Below are 12,517 nucleotides of genomic sequence, written 5' to 3' on the forward strand. Positions count from 1 at the left end.
TTCAGAGACATAGCACTCCAAGGACAGCCAACAAAAGCATCAGAAATGGGCTTTGGTCACTTTCCCCAAAACAGAACAAGAGCACAGCAGTAAATTCTAATTTGCACGGTTCACTGCTTTTGTTGTATTTCTTTGAAAATGTAAAGAATGATAATCATTGATCGAATTGCTTGCCATGTGCCAGATGCATTCTAAGCATTTGCTTGAATTACTTTATTTAATCCTCATGGTGGGCCTCCCTGGTGGCTCAGATGGTAAAGAATCTGCCTGCAGTGTGGGAGACCTGGGTTCAGTCCCTGGGTGGGGAAGATCCCCTGGAGGAGGGCGCGGCAACCCACTCCAGTGTTCTTGCCTGGAGAATCCCCATGGACAGAGGAGCCTGGCGGGCTGCAGTCCGTCGGGTCACGAAGAGTCGGACACGACTGAGTGACTAAGCACAGCACCGCACATTGCTCACAGTAATCCTTTGCTGTTGCTCCCGCTTGCTTCCCCATGCTAGAGATGAGGGGACGGGCACGGAGCGGGCAGGTGACCTCCTTTCCTAGAATGGGGAGAAAGGGCTGGGTTTGGGCATCAGGCTGGCATCTTGATCCCAGGGCCCCCCTCTGGCTCGTGCTGTTTGCTATCACACAGAGGGGAGGCTCTGTGGTCTGCCAGCTCTCTCGCCCAGGAGAAGCCTGGTGAGGTTATGGGGCCTTAGCTTCTCCATTTTTAAATGAGATTGTCTTTCTTAACCTTAGGCTATTTTGTGGGTCAGAGGTGATATTTTATCTTGGAAACTTTTAGAAATGATACCAGTAGGAGATATTATAGCGATAGTACAACCAGAGAGTGATTTTGTTTTCTTCAAATAGATTCGGGCTCATTGTGTAAGAGTGTTAGGAGGTATGGCTAAAATCAGTAGGTGAGTCCCTGTGCTGATTTCAGGTGTTTCTATAGAACAGTGCTTCTCAACCTTGGTCACACCTAGGAATCACCTCATGTAAATGGTTTGGTGGTTTAAAAGTGCTCCAGATGACAATTCAGCAGCTACTGCTTTAGACATAAACAGTTAACTTCATAAAATGCCTGCTGTGTTTTGCATGTGCTTCTGAATAGTGTGGTTTTGTTTTGTTTTGGGTCTTATTCCTTTTTTTTTTCCTTCCTAGGAGATTATGACCAAAAATATTTGCTAGATTTTATTGGTACATTAAGACTTACTTAAGGAGCAATATGATTGTATAAAGTATGAAAACCCCCTTTTTGATTTTAAGTCTTTCACACCCAGATGGTTTCTAAAGGGAGTTATTAATGTTGTATATTTTTGGTAATTTAATGACTGATATATGTATTGATTTTCAGATTCCTAGAAAGTCTAAGCTGGCAGTTCACAGGAACATCCGAGATGATGAAGGCTTCATCATCAGGCATTTTGCCGGGGCAGTGTGCTATGAAACAGTGAGTAGAGCATTTACAGGGAGAAAACCATTCGATGTTAAAGCTGCGCTGTACAATACGGTAATGTCTAGCCACATCTGGCTTTTTAAAGTTAAGCAAAATTTAAAAGTCAGTTCCTCAGGACCCTGCCACATCTCACGTGTCCGATGTCCCTGTGGCTGGTGGTGGCTGTATTGGACAGTGCAGACGCAGGGCGTTTCTGTTACCTCAGGGGGTTCTGTTGGACAGCACCGTGTTAAGGAATATTACCACAAGATGGACTGAATCGTTCCTGTCTGCTTTGTTTTTCAGACTCAGTTTGTGGAAAAAAATAATGACGCTTTGCATATGTCTCTTGAGTCCTTAATATGTGAATCCAGGGATAAATTTGTCCGGGAGTTATTTGAGTCATCCACAAATAACAACAAAGACACCAAACAAAAAGCAGGAAAACTTAGCTTCATCAGTGTGGGAAACAAGTTTAAGGTATTTGTGGCAAACGTATTGCTCGATTTTTTTTTTTTCTCTTACTGCATTAAAAAATTGAGTTTTACACTATCCGGGGGATAATGTCGCTCACTCTGAGAAACCCCGTGAGTAAGATTCAAAGAGCAGACTGGATTGTTGATGTTTGTATACAAAAGAACATAAAGTTGCCATAGTAACAGAACATACAGAAATCTTGTAATTTGGTGAACGTGCTCTTCCTTGGTGCTTAACATGTCTGATCGCTTCTCCTAATGTTCTTGCTTCTGCTTACTGTCTGGTTGACCTTCAAACCTTCTCTTTCCCACGTGTTTTCTGTTTCCTTCCTCATTCAGCAGTTTTCTTGTAGCTGGAGTAGTCCAGCTCGAGATGGCTAGAGAGGCCTAGTTGAGTTGAGAGAGGAAAAGCAGGCACTGCCAGGGGCTTCAGGTAAATGATCGCCTTCGTGGACTCCTACTTAATAGAGCGGCTGCTGTGTTAAAGCCCAGCTCAGTCAATGGTGCAGTTTGTAGTTCGTTTTTAATGTGTTCTTTCTCATAGTGCATTTTGGGTGTGCATATTATACTAAAATTTGATTAAAGCTTCTAATAACTTCCATAAAAAATAAATACTTGGTGTGGCAAACCCTTCTTATTGTTTAACACTGAAGAACGCTTCATTTGTTTCACTGATTTTGGACCAGGAATTTATTCCTTGAGGTCTGACAGGGAATTGTCACATGATGCATCTAAGAAATGGAACACTCCTGTTTGGTTCTAACTGTTGAGTATTTTGCATATAAAAAGATAATTTAAAACCTTTATATTACTTTTAATGAATAAATGAAAATGAATAGATAAAAGAAATAGAATAAATGTCTCCCTTATACATTTCCACAGTCTTGTTCCGTTTATAAGAAACCTGCATATGCCTTTCATTTTGTGTACTTCAAACATTACAAAATGATCTAATTAGGAACAGTATTTAATTAAGACTCAGAATACTAGGCTACTGATAATGTAAGCTTCCTGAAATCCACTGTGGGCTGAAATGGGCTCTGAATAACTAACTTGATAAAATCATGGTTATAAAACAAAAGCTGAAGCATAGATATAAGAGAAAGCTTGTCACATATTTTTCAGGTAACTGAATAAAAAGTGTTAAACTCTTGTTAATTAATTACGAGTTTCTTCTCTTGAGTATTCTTTCTCTTATTTAGACATTCTGAAATTGCTATATAAACATGTGCTGACAGATTGGTTTAAAATAGTACATTATCCTGTATGAAATGGAGATCATTTATTGAGTATTTTCCTACATGATATATTAGTATTGCTGGCAAGAACACACTTGAAATTTTAGACAGTTTATATAAATAAAACAAAAAACATTCTTAAAATTCTTTGGGCTAGGGTATTTCATGTTAAGACTTTAAGTGCTTAAAATTGCTTAAATGCAATATGATGCATTTTGCACGTCAGACTACTTGAAAACTGTAATTAAAAGCTGTAACATTATTACTAATAAAATTTCAAAATGTTCTTTTGTGATGCTTTGAAATGAAATAATAGTAATTCTTATTTTTAAGTATAGTAGAATAGTTTATTAAATTCAAGTTATGTGTGGCAGTAAAATAAAACAGGCTAGCATTTACATTACTGAGCATCACTGAGAACCAGAGGCTTTCCAATGAAATGTGACATTTTCAGGTTATTGAAACAGAACTCTTTTACTATAAGTGTTTTAGAAAAAGTTTTTTTTATGAAAATCTTATTCTTTTATCATACACCGGAATGATTGTATGTTTTAAAATAAAATACAAATAAAGCATGAGTTGCGTAAGGCTGCTGTGCCTTGTTCTCTTTGACCACTAGTCTTTGGTAATGGACATTCTTCCCTCTTCTCTCAGATACTGTAGTTCATTTTTGCTGCTTCTATTCTTCATTCTCACTTTATCTCCATTTTGAGGAGAGTACTGTGCTATGGATTAGGAACCATAGGCTTTGTGACAGTCATTTTCTTTCCAAATTAGTGGCTCGTAACACTTGCTTTTCATTTGTGTGCTGGTCCAGACTGGTTAAGGTTGTCAAAACTGTGGCAACCAGATAAGTGGGTGTATTATTTTAATCTAAATTCATTCTGTTTTTATAACTTAAGCCTCTAATGTCTGAAGCGTGCTGGAGAAGCGTGCTGGAGTACCGTGCTTAAGAGAATGAACCTTGGTGTTAGGCCTTTGTTAGAGTCTTGGTCTTGCCTTTACAAGCTCCATGATCTTGGCAAATAAGTTATCTCTCTGGGCCTCAATGCTTTCACCTGTAAAATGAGACTGCTGCTGCTGCTATTGCCGCTAAGTCGCTTCAGTTGTGTCCGACTCTGTGCGACCCTGTGGACTGCAGCCTTCCAGGCTCCTCCGTCCATGGGATTTTCCAGGCAAGAGTACTGGAGTGGGTTGCCATTGCCTTCTCCTAAAATGAGACTAATATATCCCTAATTAGAGTTGTGCAGATTAAACTAGATAGTACCTGTGAAAAGCTTTGAGCAGTGTCTGACTCATAGAAAGCATTCAGTAAAGTATACCTATTATTATTACTAAATATAGCTATAAGTAGATCTGTTAATTTATCTTTTGTTAAGTAGTACAATAAGCATCCCAGTATAAAATCAGTATAACAGTTTTACACAATTTACTTTGCAGAGAAGTAAAGCAAATACATGATTTTAATGTACTGAGCCAGAGTAAATTATAATCACTTAATATTTTAAAAAGGAAAGCACAGTAACTACTTATAGTGTCCATTGTGAATTTTACTTTGAGAAAATTGTCCTAGCCTTTAAAAGTAATTGGAATGAGAGATTTTTTAAAACAGTAAAGAGGCTTTCAACAGGTAGGCAGGTTGGTTTCATTTACGATAGGCAGTACATAAAGCAGTTCCAATGTACAGCATGAGTGGATATTTTGAGCACACCCTCGCTCATAATGGAGTGAGACACAGGCTACGCCCAGCTTGCCGCCTATTCACATGCTGGTCCGTTGGTTTCTTTCTGAATGTATCACACCTGCGTTTTCTTCTTTCATTGCTGGTGTCCTTTTTCCTCATTCACCCCACCTCCAAGCCTGCATGTATGTTTTCTAGTATTGCTAATTTTCAGTCTTTTAATTACACAAGTTCTGTATATTTAAGTTATTGTCCTTGGTGTTATGTATTAGCCATACCTTTTTGCATGTTACTGTCTGTCAAAGAGATGTTGTAGATGAGCAGTATTGCATGTTGAAGAGCTAATGTTTACTTATGGTGTTGTATACTTTTGCTTTCTGAAATAATGAAATGATTTCTTCTACAGACACAGTTGAATCTGCTTCTGGATAAACTTCGAAGTACAGTGAGTATACTTAAAAAAACAGGGTTTTTAAATGGTCTTCTTAAACTATTATTAGTAATTATTAAAATAAGCACAGTAAACCTGGAATAATTAAAAATTTATTAAAAAAATTTCCTCATTGAAAGAAAATCAGTTTTTAAAATGGTTATCATTTTGGTTAGGTTTGTTCTGAAGACAAGTCAGATGTATATGTGCAATCAAGTTGTTTTATAAACAAAGAATTCTCTGAATGTTACTAAGATTATCCTGTAGCTTCAGGAGAGTGAAAATAATTAGTTATTGTAGAGAAGGAAGGTGTAGCTTTTAGGATTGAAGACAGCGCATGTGATCCATTTCCACTCCATGTCTCTGGTGGAAACATTCAGTGCTGCACGACAGCGCGACGTGACAGTGTTGATATGGAAAAAGTGGACGTAGTATTTTTATGCCATAGAATAGAGGCAGTAGTTCCCCAGAGACTTTTTAAAAAACTGGACATTTTAATCCCCTCTGTTTGTTTAAAGAAAATTCACCATGGAAAGAAATTTGATACGTGGCTTATGTTAATGAAGCATGACTTTAGGAGAAGATTACTTTTTAAACAAATCCTCAGAACTTAACTAAATACTCTTCATTTTCAAGTAGTCATTTTGAAAAGCCAAATATTTATTCTCTGTGCTATTATTGCTTAATTTATTGTTAGACTTGCTTTTGAAACCATCAAGAAATTCTCTTAAATATCTTCATTGTTTGCAAACATTTATCTCTTAAGGACAAAACCTCTTTGAAAACTAAACCTGATGAGGTCTTTTATTTTTATCACCCAAATAAGATGCTACTGTAAAATGGCTGTGTTATAGTTGTGATTTTTTAAAGGCTTTTCTAAAAAGTATCTAAAGGCATTTGCAGTGAGCATCATTGCTGATATAACTGTTCAGCTTTGCAGGGTGTGACTACTTGGAAGAGAAGCCGTTACTTGATGTTCAGTGTGTTAGCTTCAGTCCCCAACAGCCTCGCTGTGTGCGTGGCAGTGTTTTCCCTGCCTCATTCAGCATAATCTGGTAACTGACTCTAAATGAACGCCTTTAAGCTTTTTAAAATACATACCATTTAACAAAACTTTGAGACGTACAGTAGTGCAGCTCAAGGACCTATTGTATGTTTCTAAAACAGAACGATGAGAAAAGTGATTTTTGTGTTTTTAATACTTTGCCCTAAATTTTAAGAGGCATAATTTTATTTGCTCATCTTGTCATAGGGCAGTTTTCTTATCACAGCAACACAGCACATAAATACATTTAAATGTGGAGTATAATCACATGTATGCCATCCTATGAAATATATTGTTTAAATATATTGAAACATTTTATTATGAAAGACTCCTTTTTACAATAACACAATTTTTGGCACTCAATATAAAACTGTATTTTTCTAACATTACTGTATAAATCCTTTACATTGTAAAAGTATGCTAGTTTGTTTTAAGTTCCTTAGTGATTATTTTAAGAGAGGCTCATAACTTAATGATAATATGCTCTGAAAGTTGCTGGAATTCTTAGAAAAATAAGAATGCTGCATGTATTATGTTTTAAAGTACCTTTATTCTTCTAGGGAGCAAGCTTTATTCGCTGTATCAAGCCTAATTTAAAGATGACAAGCCATGACTTTGAAGGAGCTCAAATTCTGTCTCAACTTCAATGTTCAGGTATTTCTCTATTTTATAATCTATGTTGGACTGTATCAAGAGTCTTATTTAGTTCAAATACAATTTAATATATCCAGTGCATTCAGATAATTCACAACCATCTTGATTATTTTTAAGCACAATAAGACTTTTATATTCTTTTATTTATAAGAAGAGAAAGGTGGACAAATTATTTGAACAGTATTGGTGTATAGTATCATTTCACAATAATCTTTTACCTCATTGAAGTATAATTTATAAAAGCTTCTCAACTGTGGAGAACAGTATGAAGATTCTTCTAAAAACTAGGAATAAAACTGTCATATGGCCCAGCAATCCCACTACTGGGAACATACCCCGAGAAAACCATAATTGAAAAAACGTTTGTACCCCAGTGTTCATAGTAGGTGTGTGTGTGTGCTCAGTTGTGTCAAGCTCTTTGTAACCCCATGGATGGCAGCCCACCAGCCTCCTCTGTCCCTGGAATTTTCCTGGCAGGAATACTGGAGTGGGTTGCCATTTTCTACTCCAGGGGATCTTCCTGACCTGGGGATTGAACACATGTCTCTTGCATTAGCAAATGAGTTCTTTACCACTGTGCCACCTGAGAATTCCACCCCCTGGCCACCCCGCTCCCCGCAGTGTTCATGGCAGCACTCTTTACAGTGGCCAGGACATGGAAACAACCTAGATGTCCATCGACAGATGAGTGGATGGAGATGGGGTGCATGTACACAATGGAATATAATTCAGCCATAAAAAAAGAATGCATTTGACTCAGCTCTAGTGAGCTGGGTGAGCCTAGAACCTGTTAGACAGAGTGGAGTAAGTCAGAAAGAGAAAAACAGATATCCTATGTTAACTCATATATACGGAATCTAGAATAATGGTATTAATGAACCTCTTTGCAGGGAAGGAATGGAGACGCAGATACAGAGAACAAGCTTGTGGACACAGCAGGGAAAGGAAAAATTGAGATGAATGGAGAAAGTAGCATTCACATATACACACCACCATGTATAAAATAGGCAGCTGGTGTGAAGCTACTGTTTAACACAGGGAGCCCAGCCTGGCGCTCTGTGATGACCTAGAGGGGTGGGAGGCTCAAGAGGGAGAGGGAGGGCTTGTTGTTCACTTGCTCAGTCATGTCCGACTTTCTGTTACCCCATGGACGGCAGCACACCAGGCTTCCCTGTTCTTACTTATCTCCCAGAGTTTTCTCAAACTCATGTCCATTGAGTCGGTGATGCCATCCAGCCATCTCATCCTCTGTTGCCCTTTTCTCTTCCTGCCTTCAGTCTTTCCCAGCATCAGGGTCTTTTCTAATGAGTCGGCTCTTCACATCAGGTGGCCAAAGTATTGGAACTACAGAATCAGTCCTTCCAATGAATATTCACAGTTGATTTCCTTTAGAATGAACTGGTTTGATCACCTTGCTGTCCAAGGGACTCTCAGGAGTTTTATCCAGCACCACAGTTTGAAAGCATCAATTCTTAAGTGCTCAACCTTCTTTATGGTCCAGTTCTCACATCTCTACATGACTACTGGAAAAACCATAGCTTTGACTATACGGACCTTTGTCAGCAAACTGATTTCTGCTTTTTAATATGCTGTCTAGTTTTGTCATAGGTTTTCTTCCAAGGAACAAGCATCTTTTAATTTCATGGCTGCAGTCACCATCTGCAGTGATTTTGCAGTCCAAGAAAATAAACTTTGTCACTGTTTCCATTTTTTCCCCATTTTTTTGCCATGAAGTGATGGGACCAGATGCCATGATCTTCATTTTCTGAATGTTGAGCTTTAAGCCAGCTTTTTCACTCTCCTCTTTGACTTTCATCAAGAGGCTCTTTAGTTCTTTTACACTTTCTGCAATTAGGGTGGTGTCATCTGCATATCTGAGGTTATTGATATATCTCCTGGCAATCTTGCTTCCAGCTTGAGCTTCATCCAGCCTGGCATTTTGAATGATGTACTCTGTGTGTAAGTTAAATAAGCAGGCTGACAATATACAGCCTTGACGTACTCCTTTCCCAATTTTGAACCAGTCTGTTGTTTCATGTCTGAAGGGGATATATGTATAATTATGGCTGATTTGCATTATTGTATGGCAGAAACCAACAGAACATTGTGAAGCAATTTTCCTCCAATTAAAAAATAAATTAAAAATAATTCAGAAAACCAAAAACACTCTAGCTGTGAACCCAGACCTCCTCTGTGGGTGCTTTCTGTGGCCTTCTTTCCACAGCCTTCTCAGTCCCACAGCAGTTCGTTCCCCATGTGACTGGGTCAGGTTTTGTCCTTGCTTCTCACTCTACTGCTTATTGAAAACAAACACCACAGTGCCCTTGAGAAAGGACAGACATGGCCAGGTGAGGGGTAGAGAGTGACAGTTTAACCAAGTGCAGAAAAGGTCCACAGGAGCCGAGGGCATTGTGCTGCTTCCAGTTTTATTTTTTTTACAAGTAGTAGAGTGAGAAGCAAGGACACCAAAACCTGACCCAGTCATGCCGGTCAGGGGCCCGGGACTGTTTTCTTTATCCTGTGCCCATCCTCCGTCCTTCTCATACCACCCCTGCCTCTCCCAGGGCACGGCCTTTCCCTCCTATAAATTCAGGCTTGGGACACTTCCTGAAACCCTCTTGCCAACCTGACTCCATTTCTTGCTCCTCTTGGCGGCAGATTTATTAGAAAGCTGAGGTCGCTTTAGCTTCGGAGTGCCTTGTTTATATGGGCTCCTTTCAGAACCCTGTACCTGATATTATATTCTTTGTAATTTATAATTTTGTAGTTATTTCTTAAAGAGCCCTCCCCCAATTATATAAGCTTCAGTTCAGTTCAGTTCAGTTGCTCAGTCGTGTCCGACTGTTTGCGATCCCATGGACTGTAGCACGCCAGGCCTCCCTGTCCATCACCAGCTCCCGGGGTTCACTCAGACTCATGTCCATTGAGTTGGTGATGCCATCCAACCATCTCATCCTCTTTTGTCCCCTTCTCCTGCCTTCAATTTTTCCCAGCATCAGGGTCTTTCCAAATGAGTCAGTTCTTCGCATCAGGTGGCCCAAGTATTGGAGTTTCAGCTTCAGCATCAGTCCTTCCAATGAATATCCAGGACTGATTTCCTTTAGGATGGACTGGTTGGATCTCCTTTCAGTCCAAGGGACTCTCCAACGCCACAGTTCAAAAGCATCAGTTCTTCAGCTTTCGGCTGTGTCTACCGCTGTCGATGAATGGTTTTCTCCTCATCTGCATGGAGAAGGTGGGCAAGGCAGATAGGTGCTGTTGTAAACTCATGATCACTAACCTTCAAAGGGCTCTCATACCCACCCACCGAGTTTCCCTGGCCAGCAGGTTTTGTTTCTCCCCAGAGACCAGTCTGACTCACCCTGCCCTGAACCTTTGCCAACAGGCAGCCTCACCTCTGTTTTACTCAAAAGCTGAACGCCTGTGTGCTGCCTGTGTGCTGCCAAATATCTTTACCTGCATACCTTCCCTCCTGATGGAAAGTAGAAAGTGCCTCTCTTCCGTATTGAGACTGTATTGTTTTGGATTCATCCCTCCCTGCCTTCTCAGGAACCTTGAGTACTGATGACCTGTACTGAAGCTCTGAGATGGCCTCTCCCTCTGAACCTCATCTTCTTTCCCTCTCACCAACATTTCCTTCCCGCTCCCTCCCCATCGCTGGCCTTACTTTCTGTTCTCCAGGTTTTGCTTTTCTCTCCAAGAATCTTCTCTTCTCGCTTTCTGAGTTTCCTGCCTTCCACTCACTCTTGAGCCCAGGAGAAATCAGCTTCCACCAGGGTGATTCTGGGTAGGATCTCTGGTGACTCTCCTGATCCTGAATTAGGCGTTTCTTTGCAGACCTTATCTCAGTGGACTGCAGCAGCATCAGGCTCCACTCTGTCCCTGTAACGTCACCTTTCCTTGGCTTCTAAAACAGCATGTGTCCCTGCTTCTCCTGAATGCTTGGCCACTCCTGGCTGCTCTGCAGGGTCGTCTTCTTCCCACGTGGGTATCCCTTGTTGGGGCTGTTCTTCTTCTCACTTCTCTCAGTGCTGTTTGATATGACTTTCTGTGGAGGTGGAAATAATCTGTACCCGTGTTGTGCAGTATGGCAGCCACTAGATACTTGTGGCTGTTGAGCCCTTGAAATGTAACTAGTATGAGTTAGATACTGAAGTTTTAACTGTGCTTAATTAAAAAAGATGAAATAGTCACACGCGACAAACCTAGACAGTGTATTGAAAAGCAGAGATGTTATTCTGCCAATGCTGCTGCTGCTAAGTCGCTTCAGTCGTGTCTGACTCTGTGACCCCATAGACGGCACCCCACCAGGCTCCCCCATCCCTGGGAATCTCCAGGCAAGAACACTGGAGTGGGTTGCCATTTCCTTCTCCAATGCATGAAAGTGAAAAGTGAAAGTGAAGTCGCTCAGTCGTGTCCGACTTCGCGACCCCATGGACTGCCAGCCCACCAGGCTCCTCCATCCATGGGATTTTCCGGGCAAGAGGACTGGAGTGGGTTACCGTTGCCTTCTCCGAAGGTCTGTATACTCAAGGCTATATGGTCTTCCCATTGGTCACGTACGGTTGTGAGAGCTGGACTGTAAAGAAGTCAGAACACCAAGGAGCTCATGCCTTGGAACTGTGGTGCTGGAGAAGACTCCCGAGAGTCTCTTGTACAGCAAGGGGATCAGATCTTAAGAGAAATCAACCCTGGGTACTCACTGGAAGGATTGATGCTGAAGTTGACACTCCAGTATTTTGGTCGTCTGATGTAAACAGCTGACTCACTGGAAAAGTCCCTGATGCTGGGAAAGATTGAGGGCAGAAGGAGATGAGGGTGTCAGAGGATAAGATGGCTGGATGGCATCACCGATGCAATGGACATGAACTTGGGTGAACTTCGGGAGAGGTTGAGGGACAGAGAGGCCTGGCGTGCTGCAGTCCATGAGTCGGACATGACTGGGCGACTAACTACCACCACCAGGTCACATGTGGCTAGTGCAGCTACAGAGCACGTGTCCAGCAGCTGCCACACTGGACGGCCTAGGCATATGTTCTCAGTCTAAGGCTCCCGAAGCCCCCTTCCATGTGACCTAAGGAGTGTGTATTTTCCTCCTTCAGATTTGCTGCGATATAATTGACATGCAGCATCGTATAAGTTTGAGTTGTGCATGTGTTGATTTGACACACTTGCGTATTGCCAAATGGTTACCACCATAGCATTGGCTCAGTCCTGTTGGGCCACGTAATTACCACTGCTTGCTTGTGGTGGGAACATTTAAGATCTACTCTCCTAGCAAACAGTGAGCCTTAGGACTCCCTAATTCAAGCTGTCACCTGGCTCTTTGCTGAAGCTCCTTAACTGTCCTCCTTGCATCTGCTTGGTCTGTTCTCCACATATGTCCAGAATTACTGCCTTACAACTCACACCTGAGCATGGCTCTTCATTGCTTGACTTCTGACTCTGGTTGGGATGAAGAGCAGAATTCTCGCAGCTTCCAAAGCCCCTGTGGTCTGGCCCGTGGGCCCGTTTGCCCCTGTTTCCTCTCTGCTCTCCAGTCGCTCTGGCCTTCGTTTCAGTCCCTTAAAT

At 41.2% G+C, this 12,517-nt stretch overlaps 1 protein-coding gene across 2 annotated transcripts in view; it reads left to right on the forward strand.

The window, feature by feature from the left end:
* Positions 1-12,517, forward strand: part of MYO6 (myosin VI) — a 160,281-nt gene that overhangs the window by 114,223 nt on the left and 33,541 nt on the right. For both annotated transcript variants that reach the window (XM_027972293.3, XM_060419368.1), the window contains exons 17-20: positions 1,342-1,437; positions 1,729-1,902; positions 5,224-5,262; positions 6,853-6,946. In XM_027972293.3, the coding sequence (XP_027828094.1) occupies positions 1,342-1,437; positions 1,729-1,902; positions 5,224-5,262; positions 6,853-6,946 (403 nt within the window). The remainder of the gene's footprint in view (positions 1-1,341; positions 1,438-1,728; positions 1,903-5,223; positions 5,263-6,852; positions 6,947-12,517) is intronic.

This window comes from Ovis aries, chromosome 8 (assembly GCF_016772045.2).
Source record: "Ovis aries strain OAR_USU_Benz2616 breed Rambouillet chromosome 8, ARS-UI_Ramb_v3.0, whole genome shotgun sequence".
Taxonomy (NCBI): domain Eukaryota; kingdom Metazoa; phylum Chordata; class Mammalia; order Artiodactyla; family Bovidae; genus Ovis; species Ovis aries.